We start from the raw sequence: 23,788 nt of genomic DNA, 5'->3' as shown, positions 1-23,788 counted from the left end.
ATTGGCAATAATTTCTCTGCACAGCATGTTCTGGCACATTCTCAGTAACATCTACCACTGATGAAGCCAATCAGCTTTTGGGTGACAGTGGCCTTGATTGCTAAGGACTATTTGAAATTTCCACTTGGCATTGCCTTTTTTTTTTTTCAGCGTAAAGGGGAAGGAGAAAGAGCAGGGGAATCCATGTCTCTGTGGAACATTAGTCACTACTGGGTATCCAATGAGTAACTTCTCAAGAGGACAGCTGTAGTGTGTAGTCAGCTCTTACCGGTGTGGCCAGAGGTAATGCCCCTATTTTGGCTCACTGAGTACAATTAAGAGGACTGTAACATACTACTTAACAATTCAAATATATGTCTCTTTCCTTTGCAAGCTGTAAAAGTTAGCCCAATACATAACAGCCAGCCTGTCTCCATCCATTTCTCCATCCTAAACCTATGTTTATAAGTTATATTGTTATATAAACAATAATATTAATCCCCTAAAATCAGGCAACACTGCCCATGAACACTTCCCTTTTTCCTATTTAATCTTGTGAAGTTCTTGACAGCATTGTTACCCTTAGCCTTGAGGTTCTGTAAAAGTTGTTTTCACATAAGACTGAGAATATTTTCCATGCCATGTTATTAATTATTTTGATTAATATTAGAAATGAGAGCAAAGGATTGCCTAAATTGACACTGCAGACAATAAAACTGAGGAACACATGGTACTTGGAGGCAAGTTACAATGTGGGTGTTACAATCATTTCAAAGTTGGGATTGGAAAAAAAAATGTTGACACACCCCACCTCCCTTTTTTTCCCATTAGGAAGGAACAATATAATTCAGATCACGGCTCTAAAAATCTAACATGGTATGAAATAAATAGCACATATGCCAATGTGGTCATTTAAATAATAAAATAATTAAATCAAACCAACTGCATGCAAAATGTTTCTGTCTCTGTTGCTGTTGTTTTGTTTTTGATCACGGAGCTGTATAAATATGCCAGCCTAGCAGCTCTTTGTAAGTGGTGAGAACTGTGAAAAGAGATTATTTTAGAATGACCAATGTCCCTCTTTAGGATTTCATTGAACCAAATAAAAAAGGAGGTGTCAAGGTTCCTTCCCCACTCTGAACTCTAGGGTACAGATGAGGGGACCTGCATGAAAAACCCCCTAAGCTTATTTTTACCAGCTTAGGTTAAAACTTCCCCAAGATACAAACTATTTTACCTTTGGTCCCTGGACCTTATTGCTGCCACCACCAAGCCTCTAACAAAATATAACCGGGAAAGAGCCCACTTGTAAACGCCTTTCCCCCAAAATCCCCCCAAGCCCTACACCCCCTGCATTTGGCTGACCAGCAGGGTGTGCTGAAAAGCCTGTCCATTCTTGCAGACTTTGGTGAAAGGAGAGAGGGTGTGGGATGTACAGTGTGGATTTTGTTTTGGTTGGGCGAGTAATGAAAATTTTGGTTTTATGTATGTATGGCAGGTGTTTTTACCTGTATGTACCTAGGGTGGAGTTGAGTAGGGGAAGTTAGTGTGGAGGATGATGTTGGTGGTTGGGAAAGTGTTGCATTTCTTAGGTCTTGTCTATACTGGTGGCAGTGTGTAAAGTACGTGTCGCTGCATGCTACAGTGAAAGGCAGGCTGCGTCTGCATTGTGGTGCGTAGCTACATGCCGCAGCGAAAGCCTCTGGAAGTGGGGAGGCAGCGGGGAGCTAAAAATAGCTGTGTAGATGTGGGAGGCACTGCTTGGGCATGTCGAGAACTGTGTAGGGTTCTGGCGTGTTGACTCTTCTCATTTAAGCAGTGCCTCACCATATACACTGCTATTTATACATGTGCTGAGGGGCGGGGGGATACAGTGTATGTATTCTACATGCTGCTGTTAGTGTAGCCATAGCTTTAATGTGGTGGAATGCCCTCTGTATAAAACACTTTTGATAAAATTTTAAAAAGCTGTTTAATGCCTCTAGAGCCCAGCATAGCCTGTGTGCAAATAATTAACAAAATGACACAATATTTGGAAGTATCATTTTTCAGAGAAAAACTTGGAAGACCTTTTATTGCTACAATAACTAGGAGCCCAAAACCATGCACAGAAGTAAAAAGGGCCACATTTTCCCCTCAGAAACATGCAATCAGATGGCCACTGAATGTTACATATCCCTGTTTGAGGGCAGATTTTTACCCAAAATATTTAGTAACTGAAGGAAACATAAGAAACTTTGTATAGCTCTTGACTTGAGTATCACTGTTTAAAAAGTGTTTTCTTTCCCTACCATGCTGTCTGCCATTCAGTAAACATTGATGAAGCCCTTTCAATTATCAACAGGAATTTTGTTCCCCGAGATGAGGTTGTCTGGGTTCCATGACATTCCCAAGAGAAATCTGGAAATGTTGAAATCTGAAATGAAAGAGAGATGAGAAAAAATAAGTAACAGGAAGGAGCCTAAAACATTCCAAATTTTCTGTGAACAGTGATAAATTAGTTGGATGCTGTGTTTGGTACCAAGCCTGAAATCCTCCTAATTTTGATAGTGGTGCTTTCTGCATGACACAGTGAGTCATAATATTTGACAAGTGTATACATTTTGGGGGAATTTTTAATGGATTTCTATGCATTTGTCAATTTTCCAAGTTGGCTAAGATAACTACTTTAAGAAGAATTATGATTTCCTGGAATTGGAAGTTTACACCACTATTCTGACTTTTCTCAAAAGTCTGTTTTCCTTTATTTAAAAAAAAAAAGCTCCTATGGATATTGTAGCAAAGTTATAGCTTAAGGCATCTCTCTCCAATGTATTCTGTTAACAAAAAAAGGCTACCTTTCAAAAGGATACTTGAAGGCTTTAGAACATTGAGTTCCTGTCATGTCACCATCAAGTTAGAAATTCTCTGGGTTTCTTTTTTAAGGAATGCTTGTCATGTTTTATGCTCATAGAAATAAACAAAAAAGGCAAACTGAAGGAAGTTAGAAGCCAAGGTTGACCTGATGGGATATATCTAAGCAGGGATAAAAAACCCGTGGCTTCCCTGGGTCAGCTGACTCAGGCTCACAGGTCTTGGTCTCTGGGGCTAAAAAATTGCTGGGTAGACACTCAGGCTTGGGATGGAGCCCGAGCTCTGGGACCCTGCGAGGATGGAGGGTCCCAGATACAGGCACCAAGTTTTATTTTTCCCCAGGGGTGCTCAACCCTTGCTCCGCCTTGAGGCCCTGCCCCTCTCCACCCGTTCCTCTGAGATCCAGCCCTCACTCCACCTTCTCCTCACCCCGCTCTAACCCCTCCCCTGAGGCCCTGCCTGCCCACCGCTCGCTCCTCTCCGCCCTTCCCCAAGTGCCTCCTCCAGCCGCCAAACAGCTATGGCTGGTGGGTGCTGAGCACCCACTATTTTTGGAGCATCCATGGAGTCGGCACCTATAGTCCCAGAGCTCAGGCTCAGCCTGAGCCTGCATGACAAAATGGAAATTTTTAGCCCTGTAGCCCAAGCCCTGTGAGTTTGAGTCTGCTGATTTGGGCCAGCTGCAGCCATGCTTCAGGTCTTTTAGCCCCATGTAGACATACCCTGGTTGATGTCAATGTCTCTTCTAGCTGTCTGAATTAGGTTGCAGGTTCTTTTAGGTTTTTTGAAGATAAAAGTAAACTTCCAATTGTGCCATCTCAAAAATGTTACTGAACGTCTTCAGCAATAGTTTCAGTCATGCAGGTTGTTACTGAATGTGCCAACTTGCTTTGGATGAAGAATGAGGTGCAAGAACAAACATCAAAAACCCAAACCAAGCAGAATATATGCTTTGATTTCCCTGGTGTGCCCAATGATTCAAAGATGGAAAGTACTTCTTTTTCTTTGGCATATCACCCATTCCAAGCCAGATGCATTATTTGTATTTGTCCAAGTTATTTCAAGTTCAGTGCTATATAAGAGCTAGGTGCTGATTATCAAGCTGTCTAGAGTGGCTAACGACCAGGAGTGCCCACCTCAGGGCAGACTGTCTAGAAGAAGGGCTCAAATACCAAATGTGTGTGTTCTGTAATTATATTTCACCAACCAAGTAACAAGTGTGAACTCCTAAAGCACTGTAACAGTCTTACCATGGAGAGTCAGACTGTCCCCTTAGGCACTCTGGTCTATCTTGCCACCAAGGTAAGCTTGCCTTTGTGACAGATGGTCCTTTACACCAAAAATCACAATATTCAGGTTACTCGCAGTCCCAAAGGATCAGTCACTTATCCCTGGTCAATTAATTGTATCTCAAATCTCAAACCAAAGACAAAGTTTGTAGCCAATCCTATAATGAACTAACTAAAGGTCTATGAACTAAGAAAAAGAAATAAGAGTTATATGGAAGGTTAAAGCAGGTAAATATACACACACAAATGCGATACAGTCTTAGGTTCCAAAAGGTAATAGCAGTTAACTATGAAATCCAAGCTCCATATGTCCTTTAGGGCTAACGCAAGCCAAGAAGCTTGAGGATCCCTTGCTTGTGCTTAGAAATATTGCCCTCTCTGAATTCCAGGCAGCATAGCAATAACAATTCCTCCTTGACAGGGATTTTTATTCCCTTCCGTTAGAGTTCAAAATGTGATGGGACGAGTTTTTGTGTTCATCCCCACTTCATAGGTGTGAGGAAAACAATCAGCAAATCTTTTGTCTACTGATGTTCCACATTGGCTTGTCTGGTGTCTATGGGCTATCTTTTCAGGGGGACACCTTTTGTGATGAACTAGTATTTCACACTTGGTAATGCTTTTCTCTTGACTGCATGGGTTACCAGTTTCATAGCAAACACTTTTATATTTGCAGAGCAAATTCTTAAATATTTCCTTAAACATAGAATACAGATATTATAAGTGAGATTAACGCTTGCAGCAATTTACAAGCATTTCATAAAGTCTAAACACTAAGTTCTTAGACACTTTACGTCTATTTTAACAAAGCTAATTCACAGGTGTGTCTGACTGGTTTCCAGCTATGCATTTGTCAGTGGTCAGTGAGGCCTATAGGCCTTAGCATAAGCTGGCACTTGGTCTGTCAGTGTCACAATAATAAGCTCTGAAAAATTATTGTTCCAGCGGCATTATGGAGTGGACGATGTGATGAGACTGCCTACAATGGCCTATCTGCAACTGGACGTGGCAAATATCTCCAGTGGCCAGAGATGGGACACTAGATAGGGAGGGCTCCGAGTTACTGGAACCATTAAAATGGTGCCCCAACCAATGCCACCTTTCCCCTAGTCATGCCTCCCCTACCATCAGCTGGGAGAGAGGACAGTGTTGGAGCAGCTACAGTAGATCTGAACCACATGAGGGGAGATTCCACTCAGAGACATTTTTCCAGGGACTGGGTATGCTGGGCTTTGGGCCACTTTGCACAGGTGGAACAGCACACAGTGGGCCAAAGCCGGGCCCAGGGTTGGAGCCACAGCCCAGAAAATATTGACAATATTGCAGGCTGTTGTGTTAGATTTTGTTGTTTAATAGCTGTTGTATCTAATTAAGTATTTTTTACCACCCTGTACTTGGAAGGCTTTATCAGAGGATGTCCAGAGAACATTTGTCTGGCATCACTTTACTGTTTGGTTGTTATTTTCAGAGGATCTGTGTGCGCGTGCACATGAGCATATGTATGTATTGCGCATGCCTATATCCTTAAAATTGTGCAGATGCAGTCTTCCACTATTACTGCAAAAGGGGCTTTGGGACTGGATTTTGTTTGAGGGTTTCCATACTAAGGATAATTGACCTGCCCATTCCCTTGAAGAAGTTTGTTTCAAAGGCAAAGGTTTATGCTTAGTCTCTGGCAGTATCTCAAGTCCTGAGGTACTGAAGTGTAACCTAATAATTTAGAGCTCAGAAGAAGGATGGTGTTTAAATAACCTATCTGGTTTTGAACACTCTGGAGCTGTTCATTATTAAAAGTTACACAAATCCAGGGAAATGCACTGAATTCTACACACAGTACCTAGAACCAGCTGAGCAAGGCTTGCATATAAGAAACTTTTATAGAAAACATTATCTTGTAAGAGTACAATAGAGTTAGTGCTCTTCTTGTAAATAGTGGGGGTTGTATAATTATGTGCAGCCCTAAAGCTGTTTCCCATTACTGAAAAGCCATTTTTCTGAATGATGTCAGATCATCTCCTAGGACAGTAAAGGATCAACTATGACTAGAATATTACTTGGTGTGAAAAGTTTAAGGACTCTGTTAATGTGCATATTGCAACTTGGGGTCAGGAACTGACCCTACAGTCCTTACTCTGGCAAAACTCCAGCTGAAGTTGAGAGGGCTTGAGTGTAAGGTCTTTTGAATTGGGACTCTGAGGTTTGTATGAGATAATCATTGCACCCAGTGTAGCCCAGTTGCTAAGGAATAGCTAAATGTAACTAGAATTGAACTGTCCAGTATTGAGCGAGCCCACCCTTATTTAGTTTGTCCTGCCATCATAACAGGTACTGTCTTGGGGCTTCCTCTTGTACTGCTGGATCAACTCAGTTTAGTAAGACCTGTAGTCATAAGAGCTGGTGGGTTTATCATCCCTGGACAGCATGGTTAGAGCTATTTTAGCAAAGCCAATGAGCTGTATTGGTAGCAGATGTGTTACAGCCTTGTTAATTTTCTTTGCCACAGGTGAGCTCTGTGATGAGGTGATCAACCACTGTGTTCCTGAGCTAAATCCATGCAAACATGAGTCCAAATGTATCTCCCTTGACAAAGGATTCAGGTGAGTGTTTGTATATCCTTGTCTTCATGTGTTGGGCCAACTTCATCTACTGACTACAGTGCAGTCACGCTTGTGATGACTTTGACCTAATGAGCCAAACTGAAAAGTAGTATGTGTGAGGTGGTGTACTTTAACTTATATTTTCTTCCAGCTCCTCAGAATTTAAGTTATTTTATTCCAAGAATAATTAGTGCTCTTCCAAAGCAGAGTAACTATTCTCAAATAAAATAAAGTGAAGGACAGCAGTCACCCTTTCAAAAAACCTGCCAGTTGCCCTAGATTCCTCAGGGGACACAGGTTCTCTAAGTATTCCCTGTAGTAAATACAGTGAACATGGCAAATACTGAGGTAATTGGCAAGGTTTTAAGGTGGAAACTCTGCATGCAAGTTGACATCAACATCACTTTTGCTATTCTCACATAGCAGGAGTCTTTTGTTCTCCCTTCTCCAAGGAGAGCAGGATTCACCACACTGAATGGCCTCTACGGGAAGCATAGCACAGATTTCAACACATGATGATTAATTCTGGCAATTAATCATGTACTAATTGTAAGGCTGCTGTTGTGATTGAAAAAGCGATCACACTCTGTAGTGTAGCTAACAAAAATGACAGCTAAAATTGGCCATACCATATATTTTATTAATATCATGCTATTTAGGCACAGCCCTGACTAGATGGCAGAAATGAACAGAACATAAACAGATAAGTACCTATTTTCAACAAAGACTAAATATTCCTTTTCCCCTCCCTCACCTCCAAAATTTAGGAAAAACTATGGCTAACCCCTGAAAACTGGATGCCTGGATTAGATTTGCACTCCTTTCAATTTTAGGAACAGTAAGTCTTGTCTTTGGAATGTCGTTCCAGATGGATACGTACTGTATTTAGGAATGGGGAAATTGGAAAGGTCATCTGACTGCAGAGTGTGGTGAACTATTCATGCAGTCAGTGCACGCGAGTGTTTCCAGTACAGAAAATACATAGATTCATGCATTCATAGATTCTGTGTGTCCTTGGTATTGGAAATGCTAGTGTGCACTGATAGCATGCATAGTTCATCACACGCTTCAGACATATGACCTTCTTTCCAATGTACGTTTCCAGCGCAGAGGATACATGACAGTTTGCCCATGTTCAAAAAGCCCTCCCTTGCTTGAATGGATAAACGTTGTCCAGCCAAACAACAAACAGTTTAGGAAACTGAAAATAAGTCTTCTCATTAGTAGAATGAGTTAGTATCATGTCGATAGGCAAAAGGATCTGTCTGACTCTCCCCAGAGACATGCAACTCCTATAACAAGGGTCAATTCAAGCATTAAAAAAGTCCCATTGTCATTCTCCTCTGGCACTCAGTCAATTTTTTAAAAATCACATTTAAATCAAGAGGGGAAGGATGGTCTTTAGTGGTGAGCTGGAGCCGGTTCGCACCGGTTCCCTAGAAACGGTTGTTAAATTTAGAAGCCCTTTTAGAACCGGTTGTTCCACAAGGGACAACCGGTTCTAAAAGGACTTCTAAATGTAACCGGCCAAAAGTGGCGCCTTAGGCGCCGACTCCACAGGTGCTCCAGCCCTGGAGCACCCAAGGGGAAAATTTGGTGGGAGCAGAGCACCCATCGGCAGCTCCCCGCCCCACCCCCGGCCCCAGCTCACCTCTGCTCCACCTTCGCCTCCTCCCCTGAACGCGCCGCCCTGCTCTGCTTCTCCGTCCCCCCAGGCTTCCCGTGAATCAGCTGTTCGCGCGGGAAGCCGAGGCAGGCTGAGAAGCGAACAGCGGCCTCCCGCTCAGTCCCAGGGAGGCGGAGGTGAGCTCGGGCCGGGGGGGCCACGAGGAGCGCCGCTCGCACTGCAGCAGGTAACCCAGGGGGGAGGGGAGGGGGACCGCGCAGGGGAACCGCTCCGCGCCCCAGCTCACCTCCACCACCCTCAGCCTGAGCGGGAAGCCATGGCCTGCTTCTCAGTCCTCCCCGGCTTCCCTCCAAACAGCTGATTCGCGGGAAGCAGGGGCAGGCGCAGAGAAGCAGAGCAGGGCGGTGCGTTCAGGGGAGGAGGCGGAGCGGAGGGTGAGGTGAGCTGGGGCCGGGGGTGGGGCGGGGAGCTGCCGATGGGTGCTCTGCTCCCACCAAATTTTCCCCTTGGGTGCTCCAGCCCCGGAGCACCCAGGGAGTCGGCACCTAAGGTGCCACTTTTGATGTGATCAGTGGGGGAGCAGCCATTTCCCCTGCTCCCCCCCTAGCTACGCTCCCCCACCCCTAGGAGCCAGTGGGACCTGCTGGATGCTTCCTGGGAGCTGCCCCAGGTAAGCACCGCCAGGACTCCCCACCTCGCCCTCCGGCAGGTGCCTCTGGCTCTTAGGGGTGGGGTGGGCACCCACTACAGTGGCCCATGAGACCCTTCTGCCCAGTTCTGGGGGCGGGAAGGGGGTGGATAGGGCAGGGGTCCTGGGGGGGGCATCCAGGAATGCGGGGGAGTTGGATGGAGCAGGAGTCCCGGGGGGCGGGGGTGGGCAACGACCCCCTCGTGGGGTGAGGAGGGAACCGGTTGTTAAGATTTTGGCAGCTCATCACTGATGGTCTTGTGTGTCTAAAGCACAAGGCTGGGAATCAGGGGATCTGGATTCTGTTCCCAAGACATCCTGAGGAACCTTGGGCAAGTAACTTCCTCTCTCTGCACCTCCTTTGCATAATGGGAGTGATACTGACCTACATCCCAGAGGTAAAGTAAAGCTTAATGTTTATAAAACATTTGGAGAACCCTGGATGGAAGGTGCTTGAGATCTGCCTAGTACTAATATTCATCATTGGCAAAGATGGGCTTCCAGAAGAAGGTTGCAAGAGTGAGAGCTTCTACTTACAGTGCTACTCCTGAGGGAATTCTGTGCCAAAAAATTCAAAATTCTGTGCACAATATTTTAAAATTCTGCAACATTTTATTTGTCACATAAATGTGGAAGCTCCGGCATGGCATTGGGGAGCACAGGCCACTGTCTGAACAGAGGTGGGAGATCACTGTGCAGCTCTGCACGCCCACTCCCCCTCCACCCCCGGGACACTGACTCAGCAGTGAGGCTGCACCCAACCCTGACACAGGGCAAGGACCAGGCCTGCCCCAGAAACATCCCAGGGCCCTGCACCTCTGTGTGGGCAGGCAGATTCAGCAAGGCAGGATCCAAGTGTGGAGGGGCTTAGCGTGCGGGGATCCAGGTGTTGGTTGAGAGGATTCTGCATGGGGAAATCTGGGTGTGGGAGACTCAGTGGGGGATCTGGGTGCAGGGGGTATCTGGATGCACAGGGGCTTGTTGTCGGGTTCTGGGTGCAACGTTAATGGGACTATGCAGAGGGGTCCAGGTGAAGGTGGTTGGGGCTCGGCGGGGGGCCTGACTATGTGGGAGATAGAGCTTGGCAGGGGGATCTGGGTGTGGGGGGCTCAGTGGGGGATCCAGATGCTGGGGAAATGGGGCTGAGTGGGTTGAGGATCCAGATGCTGGGGGAGTGGGGCTCAGTGCAGTGGGGATCTGGGTGCAGGTGGCTCGTTGGGGTGGTCAATGTGCAGGGGGAGTGGGGCTCATCGGGGGGGAGTCCTGAGTGTGTGTGTGGGGTGAGTCTTGGCAGGAGGGTCTGAGTCTGAGGGAGTCCAGATGCTCAGGGGTTAGACGGACCAGGGAGCAGCTCCCTGTACAGGGATCCCTCCCCCTGCACGTTGGGTGCAGGAAACAGGCAGAGAGGGGAGTTTGCAGAGTTTCCTGCAACCAGGGGAGAAATCTGGAGGTGGGTCTGACCCGGCCCCGGACGCGGTGTAGGGGAAAAGAAAGTCACGTTCTCCCCAGCCCATCTGGGACTAGTAGCTGAGCCCGGCACAGGGTAGGAGCCACCAGCTGGGTCTTCCCCAGTCCTGCCTCCTGATGCACAGTGGTTTATCTCTGTGCCGGCTGCCCTGCACACCCGAAACAAACTGCTGGGGAGGGTTGCATGACTGCTTTTGTGGCTTCCCTTTGCTTCCCCATCAGAAAGTCATTTTTCTGCAGGGAAGCAAAGAAATCTGTGGGGGACATGAATTCTATGCATGCGCAGTGGCACAGAATTCTCCCGTGAATACTGTGCTGTTAATAGAATAAGTCACACCAAAGGTTCAAAAACAGAGCTTAACTGGGGGAGTTATGGGAAAAAACCCCCACACTCTAACATGAGAAAGAGTGAGGAGGTGGGGAGATTTCAAGAAAGCTTATAGGGAAGCTGAAGCCAGCTTGCGTGCCCAGCCAAAGCTGACAACATAGCCACCTTAGTCCCTTCCTGGTTGTTCTTTGATTTTGCCACTTGGATTGTGGGGGATTAGAAAGAAAATAGAGAGGCCACAGCGCAGGGCATTTGCCCAATCCAAACTGGAGCGGGAGAAGGAGGTATATATGCTGCAGTAGCAATCTTAGCTTCACTGTTATCAGTGTCTAACTTAGCATGTGTTGTGGGAAGGGGCTGTGTCCTGTGAAGCACCTAACATGCTTCTGCTTGCTAAAAAATAATAAATTAGGCTCATGAATTTCAGGACAGTTAAAGAGAGTCAGAGTGAAATTGTCAGGTAGCCACACTACAAACATATGTTCTTATAGCACTGAGTCTTTCAGACAGCTGAACCCACACTATTCTCCACTAACCAGATATCCCATGCAGGGTCACATGACTTGTTGACATGTGAAGGACTTTGGGAAAGAGCCTCTCCCAACTCCTGAGGGCAAGGAAACTCTTAAATGATTTAGGACAATTCTTGAAGTAACCTCCTCTGAAGGGTACAGTGATAGCTGCTGACTACTTGACATTGCTTCAGGCATCCTCATTCAGCTATCCATTATTTGACTAATCCATTAGTTGCAGCATGTTACAAGGCAGAGGTAGCATGGTTCAGAGTTCCCTGACAGGTTCCAGAACTGAACATTCATAAATTAACTCAAAGTACTCAGTGTCATTCGAGATTTGAGAGGATGAGACAGCCTCGGACCGAACCTGCTGCACCATTTCTGGGCACGCTCTCGGAACTATCCACCACGGAGGAATAATCCCACCCGTCATTAATCCCCAGCACTGAATGTAGATAACACACACCTTTTTCGGTTCACTCTTTTGCAGAGCAGTGATATTGTAGAAGTTGTAAGTTCTTTAGTGCAGGGATTGTTTCTTTATGATGTGTGCCACACGCAGTGGGGTCCTGACCCTCATCCAGGATCCTTAGGTACTGCTGTAAGAACAGTAGTAATGAAATAATGATGTAAAAACCTCCCAAACTGTATGTTTAGTACCTCTATTTATTCAAAGACCAGGTACCTAACAGGCAGTGGTGAAGCAGGCTTCTCCCCCACTTTGCCTTACTAGGGGCCCTTCCATATCGGGGTGTGTGCCGTGTCTAGGGTTGAGAATAGTTTAGCTCCTTTGCCCAAACAGTCCTTGGCCTTTAGCCAGAATGACAGTTCTGGTTTTTAGTTTTATATGGACCCTCTGCCCCTTCAGAAATAGACGGAGACCACTTAGTGATTTCACATGCAGCAGCTTTCTGGTTATGAAAATGTTTGGTTGCTATTGTCCTGGGCCAAATTCAAACCAGCAACCTAGTGATGGAGAGCTCCTTATCCTTTTACCAGTCTATTCAGCAGTCCATGTCTCTGGCACATATTAGATATGCCTGTGGTCATGGCATGTATCTAATATGAGGTACTGCAGTGCAACATACAGAATGACACTGGCTCAAGCAGCAGCACCATCGCATACATTTGGCCACTTTTGTCCACCATTTCACTTGTAGACAATAAACCCATTAACTCCAGGATGGACATAGTACCAGTTCACTCAGGCAGGAAGTATGTATTTGGACTTACAAAAATGTATTAGTAATTAATATTAATGTTTACGGTGATCCATGTCTGAAAGCCTCTGAGTGCTTAAGAAAACACAGGTCTGAAGCCAAGTCAGAGCATAGTCTAATAAATCTCAGAGCAGGTGTAGGAGAACAAACCCCTTGTACCCATTCCCCAAACATAAGAGTAAGTAAAATGCCCCTCGCCAAACAAAAAGCTAGGCAGTGAAAACCCCATGAGTCTCACTGGGAAGATGTCCTGGTATTTGGTGAGGGAAGAGCATTCCAGAGCAGATATTTGTCAGCAGAGACGGCCCAAGTAAACTGTTCATAAGTAACTAAGTGACTTAGGAGCCTAAGTCCTGTTGACTTTGGTTCCTAGGTGCTCATGTCATTTTTGAAAATGGGACTTAGGTTCCAAGTCCTAAGTCGTTTTGGTGCTTTTGAAAATTTTACCCCTTGCCTCCAGGCTATTCCAGCCCCACTCATCAGCTGGTTCACTGAGATATCAGGCATCTATTGGTCCCTGGGGTATATTGGCCTTTTACTAAGGCTTGAGTACTAAAATTTACATGCCGAATTCTCTGCTATCTTTTACTTGTGTAATCACTTTCACCTGTGCAAAGTGGTTGAAGGAAAGGGGTTATGAGTTTCCATTCCAGTCTGGCGAGGCATTGGAGAGTCAGACCCTAAGGTTGCTGAGTAGCAGCCGTGTTAGTCTGTATCTGCAAAAAGAAAAGGAGACCTTGTGGCACCTTAGAGACTAACAAATTTATTTGAGAAGTGAGCTGTAGCTCACGAAAGCTTATGCTCAAATAAATTTGTCAGTCTCTAAGATGCCACAAGTACTCCTTTTCTTTTTGCAGACACTAAGGGTATGTCTCCACTGCAACTGGGAATGAGCCTCCCAGCCGGGGTAGACAGACTCAGAGGGGCTCAAGCATTGCAGCTTGGGCTGGAGCTGGGCTCTTGAGCTCACCCAATCCCTAGGCTTGAGAACCTGAGCTCCAGGCCAAGCTGCAATGTCCACATGGCTCCTTTTAGCATGCTAGCTCAAACCCCTCTAGCATGAGTCTGTCTGTCCAGGCTGGGAGACTTGCTGCCAGCTGCAGTGGAGATATATTCTAAGAGGCAGGCAATGCAAACCATGGTGTCTCTAGTACTTGAGGCAAGAGGCTCCTAAGCACTCATGTTGCCATGTTCTGTAATAGTTCTGCCTTAGGAGCATGTTGCACTGAGGGGTACTGCTGCCTGGTTTGATCACAAACTTCTTTAAGGCAGCGTGCGAACAAGCCCTTCAAATACTCTGTCAGGATGGGTTAATCAGAAGTCCCCCACTTAATGCAAAAGGGGGTTGTGAACTCACCCCAGTGCGGGCAGAGGGGTTTTGCTTATATTGTTAGTGAGGTGGGTTTGTGAGGGAGGGAGTGAGAGAGAGAGAAGGCAGAATACACACAAACTGAGAGAGGGAAGAAAAGAGCAAAAGACAGTATGACACTGGAAAAAGCTAGAGAGAGTGAGCTTTTGAGTCTGGTGTTAGCTAAAGAGGCTTGGGGCTGTAAGCTAAGAAACTGCTCCTTTTGTTCTTGGTTCTTCTTGTGTTCAGAGAAGCAGGACTTTGTACATGACTTGTAAACAAACAACTGGAATGTTCCCAGGACCCTAAAATTTGACTAGCTGCTCAGATTGAAAGGGGGCATCAAGTGCTTGGTGGGGTAGCTCCAAATTGGGGGCAGCATCAAGTGCTTGGTGGGGTAGCTCCAGCCTAGAGGTGACAAAGTTTAAAAAAAAGCAACTGTAAAATAACAGAAATTTCAGAATGGAAAAGAAATCTATGCTTCTAAAGGGCATGGCCAAATCTCAGCTTAGGAAACAAACTGACATTTTTTTATGTGCTTTTGGCTGCACTGAGTTCTTTGCTGGTTTTTTTGTTTTGTTTTTTTTGACCTAGAATTGCAGGTGGCTTTCTTCACTTCTAGCCTCTAGATCTTTATTGTGCTGTGATTGTTAAAAGGCCAGCTTTCTGTATACCAGACCAAGAAATTATCTAATGCAATGAAATGCCTTTAAAAAATAACTTCAGGGAAGACACATGTTTTTCCACTCACTGTGGCTCTATTAGAGCACAATATAAATATGCTTTATTATTTCTAAGCATGGAATTACCACCTGACAGCATAGACCACTGATTTAATGCAGCCCTGCAGAGAAAAGTGGTGGTTCCATCATTACCGTGATGGCCGTACACATCATAAAAGTGATACATGGCAGCTTTGAATAAGAAACTGCACATCATTCATTATTACATCATTTTATATTAGGACAACAGGGATCAATAAAAAACAACAGGATTAAATGCTGCATTTCCCCCCACAAAGTCTTTAGATTTGTTTGCAAGTTATTTGTTTGCAGGAGTGACAGAAACGTTGCTGAAAAACTTTGCTCAGCTCTTACAGAGTTTGGGGAAGGAATGGTCTTGGGTTTTGTTTTATTATCTCCAACACTATGTTATTCACACTGTTCCTATAGCCACCAAGACGTATTGCATGCCATTAGGACATCAAGAGGTGGAATGTCAACTAAAGAGTGCCCTTGTTGGCCATTACCTGGACCCCTACCACACTGAGGGTGGAGAAGGAAATTGGTGGATCTGCACAGCATCAGATCTTTGAACTGCAACCACCCCATGCCCCGCCCATTTCTGGCCCCTGAGGGCGGCCATAATTGCAGAATCTAAGTTATTAGATTCTGTTCTATTAACTACTTTTTCAGTCACTCACATTGCTTTCTCAGATAAGATTATTTTGGTTTTAGACTAATGTGTGCCACCTTACTCAGCCGCAGCACAGTGCTAGGTGTGTTACAGATGGCTATAGAAGGCTAGATACTATGGGGCTGGCTGCTTTACGAGTCTTGTCGATGGATAAAATGTGCCACGTAAGAGTCAATATTATTAATACTTACAAATGCCTAAAAAAGAGAGAATCATCATATACAAGGGAGTCACAGGGTGTTCCACTCGTTGCTGGAGCGCCTCCTTCTGGATGTGTCTGGGGATTAGCACTGCCAGGCTGATGCCCCTTCCTGTGGTTGCACTCCGTCACTCTCGCTGTGTCTCACTGTCTCGGGACTCAACTCTTCCCACTTTGTGGCTTGGCCCTCTGGCCAGGTCACTGTAGTTTCCCTTTCCTGGGGCAGGGAGAGGGGTTGCGTTCTCAAAGTTTCTTGAGACCCACTGCCCCAGGCCATCTTCTCTTTCACTGTCCCTTAACAGCGGCACTGCCCAGTGGCTGGTAGGGGAACCCAGGCCTGCCCTCTACACTGGGTTCCAGCCCAGGGACCCTACAACAAGCATTTGAGGGCTGCACAGTCTGGAACTGCTGTATCCTTGGGCTACTTCCTACCTTGCCTTCTCTCACCCTGACAGTGACTGCCACCTCTCTATCTTTAGCCCCTTCTACTCCCAGCTACTGGGCTTTATGTAGGCCCCTCCTGTTCCTGGCCAGCTGCACTTCCTCTTTAATTAACCCTTGTTACTCCCTGGCTCCTCCTCCAGGTGGCTCGCCTAGCCACCTTACCCCCTTCAGGACTTGTGTGGGGTGGACACCCCGTCACAAGTGGCCACTCCTGCAAAGTGTCGAGTGCCCTCAACATATATTGCCTTCAGTGGGAACTGACGGTGCTTGGCACTGTGTCAGAGTGGGCCCATAATTCCCTGATGGGCGAACACCAAGTGATAATTAATCACATACACGTTCTCATTAAGGAACAAATCCTAAACCCAGCACCCAGTAATTGTCCAGGGAGTGGAGAAATCCTTCTTCTACCATTCCTTCCCATTCCCCCTGGCCACGCCCTCCCCCCCACAAACACACACAGAGGATTATGGAGTCTCTCTGCAGAGGTTTCAGCCTAATATCTGAAGTTTAACATCTTATAATGCACTTGGCCCTTGACAGGAGTATCTGCATAGCAGTGGATCCTCAGGTGCCACCTCCCTTGCCTTGCTTATGCCTCAATCCTTCCTGCCCCTGCACATGTCCCCACAGAGCTCATGTGGGTCAGGGCTTTATGCCACATGGAATACATGCCCTACAGAGCCTACCTCTATCCATCCTTTTTACTGCCCATCCCCAGTGGAGCTGCACCCATTCCAAGGACCCTTGCAGCTAGGAGAGGAGGTTATATTTGCCCTTAAGAGTGTGAAAGCTGTGATCATAGCCACTCCTAAGTGGGGTAATCCAGAATTCAGGGAGATACAGACCTACGTGCTGTAAAATACACATGCACATTGGGAGATAATTGGGGCTCCCCCTTTGTTTTGGGTTAAGTGATATGCTTATTATTTTCCAGCTGTGAAATAAAATCCATCTGGGAGAAGTGAAATATGGTTTATGGACTAAAATACCTTCAAGCCAGACTAAAATTTAGTGTCTACAGGCTCAGAAAGAGTCAGCTCAACTTTCCAAAAAGATCTACTCCTGGCCTGAGACCTTGGATGCCAAATTTCAGCCTAGAGCACATTTTTATGGTCAAGTTATAAACCTCTGAAAATAGGGTTTATAATGGAAATGCTGACACAACCTTAACACAACAAACTTAACAACTGTAATAAAAAAAAAATAATAATAAAAAAGCCGATGCTTGCAGTTTTGGTAGCATCCCATATCATTTCATCCTAGGAGCGAGTTGCCACCTTCTGGCAGGAAAGTGGCATTGCATCAGTATTTCAGCAGGAGATGTGATTTGGAAACATTCAGTTGTTACTACTCCCATAGAGTATCTGCTGTGAAAAAGCAAACAGGTGGTGGACTAAAAACTGATGATCACCTCCTTTAAATTTGCTTTTGCCTTTCAAAGTCATTTACATGACTTCATTTATGATTTGCGTGCACGTTCTCTTCTGTCTGAAGGCCGAAGACCTCTCTGTCCCTAGTGGCTGCTACGAATGAAGCTCAAATCATAAGAAAGAAACTATAAGGATCCTGTTTTCCCATTCTTGCATGGACTGTACTACCTCTGCAATGTGTCTGGCCTCCACTGGCCGGGATCTCCCAGGTTGGCTTCCAAAATGACACTCCTGTATGTCACCTCTGTGCTCGACATTCCTGCTGGGACTCAGACAGCTGAATAGATGCTGTTAAAATAGAAACTAGAGTCCTTCTAAATGTTGAGTCAGTAACATGTCAAACACTTTAATAAGCTTAGCCAAGTTAACTTAGTTATCTCATATATAAAAAGAAAGCTCGTACATGACCATGCAATGCCACTCTTTAGCAGACCTGGAAAAGAGAAATTATATGGTATTGTATTTGCTTTGATTCCCTAAGATGTGTAACCCCAGCAGTCACAGGAGCTCAAGCAGTTCTGAAAGCTAATGTTTAGCTCTCTGTTTGTTTGACTGTTCTAAGAGTGTTATCTCTGCCATCCTTACATCGTGAACCATATACCCTGATCTAATCAGACATTGACCTGAGTGTGTGTTATCACGACGGATGCTAGGGATGTAGCCTACTGATGATGATCTTCATTGTGTTTCAGATGCGAGTGCCTACCTGGCTACAGTGGCAAACACTGTGAAACTGACGATGATGACTGTGTGAGCCACAAATGTCGCCATGGTGCTGTTTGCGTAGATGCAGTCAATGGCTACACCTGTGTCTGCCCCCAAGGGTTCAGGTAAGCAGAGAGTTGTGCTCATCATTCAGACTGTGTGTACTCTCTGCATAATATCTGGTCTCTTCCTACAATTGCTCAAACAAGCCTCAAGATGTGGTATTTATCCATCATTTACTGTGTGAACTGATGGCTCAGTGCTCTTAATCTTCCAGATGGGCTGGGGCCAGATACTCAAGTATTCTCTCCTTACTTTGAAAACAGAAAAGATCTCAGGGCTCAGCATCTTGACCAATATTCTATTAGTACGTGAGCGACCTGGGTTTCAGCGCTGGGCCAGCAGCAACGAGGAGAGCTTGGAGGGGTAGGAGAGGAGCTGTCCACTCAGCCCGTAGATGAGGCTGCTTTGTATCACTCTGCAGCGACCACTGTGTCTGACAGAGGCACAGCAGTGCTGTCAGCTAAGAGGAATCGCATCAAGCCCAACTTGCCACCAAGATGTGGGGTATGTAAGTGGGGCAAAGTGACAGAGAAACTGAAAAAAGTGTACATGAGGATGAAATGTCACTCTGAGTTGGTGGCTCTCCACGCTGTGGCGTACTAGAGCAGATAAAGGGTTGAGCTTACACATCCAGTGAGAGAGCTAGATTTCTTATTGTCACTTCCTAGATAAGAACCACTAGAACCACAGCCCTCCTACATTATCCAGCCTTTCTAGGAAAGGGGATGATAAAAATAAGCTTACTTAAATCTGCAAACACCTAAGCAGGCGGAAAGGGTAAACATACTTACTAGATGTTCTGTACTTTACCACAATGAATAGGGGAAAACTGAAGACCTGCTTTTGAGGGTAATTCCTGTAGCCTTCATTTAAAACAAAAAAAACCCTTTGGCTTTTCAGTATACAGACTCTTATGGTAGCCCAAGTCATTCTGTTCCATTTTCATTTTAGAAGGTTCTGTAAACTGGCCATAAAATTCATATTGAGAAAAAGCTTGGCATATAAAATCTTAACCCAGGAGTGATTTCTTGTCTTCATCTTATCTTGCTTATGTCTGTGGAACTCCGTAGACTCTTGATTCTTGCTGGTGACAGTGAGATCAGAATCAGGCCCATATACACTCTGTGCATGTCTAGCACTAGAGATATGGCTCTTCACATACCCTATAAAGACTTATTCCCTACCCAAAGAATGTGTAATATAAGGAGTCAATTCTGCAGACACCTGGTAACCAGAACCGCACTTAATACTGTGAGCTGTCCCTTTGAAATCAGTGGAACAGTGCACATTGGTAATTACTGCACCAGGAAGTGGGTGTTTGTAGGATCAGTTCTACATTAAGTCAAGACAACAGAAAGTGATTATAAGGAAGGGAAGGAGGAGACTGAAGTTGTCACTTGGATGATTAGTGTGCATGCTTTGAGGACAACTCCATGTATTTTTTTTATTATATCTGTGTGTGGTTTAATAGCCACACATAAAACACTTGTGCTTGATGACACACACACACATGCACAGAGCAGGTGGGTGAAATACTTACAACGGAACAGAAAATGTGAGGGATTTCACTTGATCCTGTTGTTGTAAAATTTTCCTGTGAAAATGGGATCATTCTCCCAGTGATGTGCCGAGTTTTACAGTTTTCCATGTTTTGTTACCAAATAAGCTGTTTGTGAAACGTCACGTGTTTGTAGAAATGAGTCTTCTGTTACACAAAGCTGTAATGAGACCTCATGAGATTCTGGCTCCAAGTCCTGCACCCGCCCCACTAGAGAACATGCAAGTTCCATCAGAGAAACAACTGGGATGGTAGGTGGAGATCTAGCCCTTTCAGCTGAGATATGTATACCCACTCACCCACAGCATATCCAGCCCTCAAAATATAGGGTTCTGAATGTTCTGTGTCTGTTGGTGGACGAACTCTGCACAAGTCAGCCTGTGCATTTCAAGTCTCCAATTCTGACAGCTGCTGATATATCAGACTCCTGGAAATCTTGCTGTCTGTCAAAGATGAGAGTGCTTCTCCAAACAGATTCACTAATCAGTGCCTGAGGTTAGATGCTGGCTTCCTTCCAACTGAATCTTTTCTGTATTTGAAACAAACAGAGAGAAAAAGAGAGAGAAGTACCTGAAAAGATCAGCCTGGACAAAACAAAAATTGCATGAGCATTTATAAACCCTATTCTGTGCATAGCAGTTTTTTATTCTTCTATTTCATCCTTATTCTTTTTTTTCTCAACAAGTATTTTTATTGCAAATCAGTCAGCCTCCTATTGAACTGACATTGATATTTACAGCAAAGTAAGCATGCAGTTTCGCAGGACCAAATCTTACAAATATAAGAGAAACCCCTGAATTTCTTAAGCAAACCTTTTCCATCATGTTCCATTCCCTGCTTAAATCCTGTAGTGACCACATCAATACTTGGGCTAGAGAGGGTATGAGGTAGACGTTTTCTTGGTAGAATTTTAATCACTAAATAGCCTTGCTATTTGTTAACATATTCAAGGATTTGGACTGCAGATCCATGCACCTCTACGCTTCCTGTTCAAATCCAACTCAAGGCAGCTATCAGATGGCAATAACTCTAGGAGTCTCCAGCTAGAGTGGTGATCTGTTCTGTGTTTTAAGGAATGTCTCTTAGTTGATGCTCAAGAGGGAGGTACTAACAAGCATTTGAGAGTGCGTCTTCAAGAAATCACACTAAGGATCATATACTAAATAGAGTTGGTTGGAAATTCTATGATAGAACATTTTCCCATCTATAAGTAAATGAATCAAAAATTAAATGTTCCATGGAGATATTTCAGTTTTGACCCAATTGCAACGGAACGCAGGCAGAGTTCTGATGGAAACCTCTCTGATTTCCTACAAACTCAGCTGCCCAGCTCCTTGCCAGGCTGGGCTTTCAGGCTTCCAGCTTTTTGACAGTCCATGAGCCTGGGAAGTCCAGCTCCTAAGCACCCAGGCTCCTCTGCAGTTCACCTGGTGGTCTGTCACAAAGTTGAGCTTCCAGGATCCCAGGTCCTACACAGCTCACCAGGTGGACTGCCCCTGAGCTGTGGACCCCAAAGTGCCCAGGATCCATGGCTCTAGAACAGCCCACTATGCAGACTGCCCCCGAGCTAGTACTCCCTGCCCTTTTCTGGAGAATTTCAAAACTTTGGCTGTTGTTCCAAATCAGAATGAAACCGGATTTCCAAATATCAAAAGCCACCATGAAATGGCATTACTGTTTTCTGCACAGCTGTAATGATTAGCCCTGATATAGCACTTTTCAGCCATAGGGTGAAGTGGGTAGGCAGCATTAGCCTCATTTTACAGAGGAGGAAATGACACAGAGAGCTTAAGGGAATTCCTCACGGTCACATTGCGAATGAATGGCAGAGCCAGGATTATAGAACCCAAATCTCCTGTTCCTCAGTCCATTGCCCTTGACTACACCACCACCCTCAAGTTTTAATTCTAAATTCCTACATGATTCCATGTAGTGAATAAATCACTGTGAGGAAGGTCTGTTTTAGAAATCAGCTTCTGATATTTTTCATATAGTTCTTATAAATTGCCTTGAAATGTAGATGCAAGCCCTACTGCCAACTAGTGTTAAATGAGTTTGGTTGTTTAGGTTCAGATCCTAGTGGTATCCACATCACCATATCACTATCACAATGATTATTGTCTGACTCGCATCCCAGTAGTCTCAGAAGAGGCTTACAGGCTGAATGGGCGGTGGATTCTGAATTTGCCTTAGGCTTTTGGAATTAGTCCACTCTTACTGTCCATCCAGAACAGTATATGGTCTTTTTCAAAGTGAGCATTAAAATTCTGCTAACAAAAACTATCTGCTCATTATTCTTTTCATGCCTCTGGCCTTTTGTAGTTTCAAAGCACACAGCTCTGAACGGGAGTGTGACTTTTTTTGTTAAGATTGTAATTGCAAACATGTTGAGGGACAGAGTTCAGATCTGTGATGTGCAGGCATGTAAAATCACCTCCTGTGCATTTGCAAGATATGCAGTGATATATGCCATGGGCATCAAACTACTAAGGGGATAGGATAACTTTGCAAATGTTTAAATACTGACAGAGGGAGAGAAGGTTTGAGGTGGCCTAGGAAAGATAACTAAGGAGGTATCAGATGAAACTGAGCACAGACATGTTTGGCTAAATATCAGAAAGCATTTCAGTGAATGTACAGAATAATCTCCCAATAGTTGTGTCTATACTATTGTAATAAATGCATGGTTCCCTAGCAGTTTTGTGCTTACGACTGTGCTGTACATCACGGTCACATGGACGGCACAGTAAGCGTGGGGTTAAAACCCATATTCCTCTGCTGAGGAAGCATATTTGAACAAGAGACAATCACCATTGGCTATAGCAGTCTAGGGCCACAGCTGTAGAGTTAAGCACCTCTGATTCCATCCAGTAGGGATTAGTAGTATGCATTCACACCAGTCATTTCATTATGGCGTGACCTATTAATTGCTAATTTATAGTTGCTCTATATGCAGTACTTTAACATAGCTTATTACTTCATGTGATTTTCAAATACTTGATATGCTTTTCTTCCTGAAATGTTTTCTGTGTGTCTTCTGTCCAAAGTATGATTTGTTTACCCCGGACAAACTCTGTTTCTACAATTCATGAAACTCTATTAGGCAAAATCTGACTTGTCAAATGTTCCCTTTAGCAATCCATGGAACAGCCGTGTTGTTCTGATAAATGTTGCTTCAGAAAGGAAACATATATTAACTCTGCTGAGCTTTACATAAACCATCTTGGTATTTTTCTCCGTTGTGTGGCTCCCCCTTGTGATATTTCACTGCAGGAAATTCAGCGATTATTCAAATAAACCAGGATTATACAGCCCCGTAGACTCCTTCCCTGTGGACTCAGGCAGCTTGGACAAGCAGGGCCAGGCTTTGACTTCCGATCGTTGGGTATACAAAAAGCCTCTAACAAACACTTGTGTGTAGTGTAACTTTTTGATGCTAGTAGCTGAACAGCTATATCTCACTGAGACAGCCAGTAAGTGGGATGTGATTGCAGGGAGTAAATTACCAAGTGATCCATGTGGAGATTTGGGCATTAGAACTCTTTAGAAATCTTTGAGCGAGACACTGTCTATAGGCAAAACAGCTTCCGTAGCACTTCCTCTTTGTTAATGGAAGCTGGTATAGGCCAGGTGAGTTTCCTAAATTCACATGAAAATATATAGGCTTAGTGTTCTTCTACCTGAATTATTTCTCTCAGACAAAACAGAACAGCTCACACTAGGTTAGACAAGGACTAAGTGCTGAGATACTAGTGCTACCATTCAGGGGCGGCAGGTTTGTAGAAATTTTGGTGGTGCCCAGAACACCCAGAGCCAGCCCTCCCCCCCCCCGCTCCGAACTCCATTCCCCACCTGCCTAGGCCTCTGGGAGAGAGTTTAGGTGGGGGGAGGAGGTCTGGGGTTCAGGCTTTGGGCTGGGCCAGGGGATTGGGGTGCAGGCTCTGGGAGGGAGTTTGGGTGCAGAAGGGTGAGAGGTTGGGTTCTGGGAGGGAGTTTGCTTGGGGGAGGGGGTCTGGGGTACAGGTTCTGGAATGGAGTTTGGGTGCTGGGTGCAGGCTC

General features: G+C 45.1%; 1 protein-coding gene across 1 annotated transcript in view; it reads left to right on the top strand.

Moving 5' to 3' along the window:
- The window catches only part of SLIT3 (slit guidance ligand 3), an 810,486-nt gene that overhangs the window by 748,996 nt on the left and 37,702 nt on the right, over positions 1-23,788 (top strand). Inside the window, exons 29-30 of the mRNA XM_084636935.1 lie at positions 6,625-6,718; positions 18,096-18,233. Of these exons, the coding sequence (XP_084493061.1) occupies positions 6,625-6,718; positions 18,096-18,233 (232 nt within the window). The remainder of the gene's footprint in view (positions 1-6,624; positions 6,719-18,095; positions 18,234-23,788) is intronic.

This window comes from Lepidochelys olivacea (genome assembly GCF_965140295.1).
Source record: "Lepidochelys olivacea isolate rLepOli2 genome assembly, chromosome: 8".
Taxonomy (NCBI): domain Eukaryota; kingdom Metazoa; phylum Chordata; order Testudines; family Cheloniidae; genus Lepidochelys; species Lepidochelys olivacea.
Note: the sequence above shows the minus strand (reverse complement) of the source record. Positions and strands in the feature narration are given on the sequence as shown.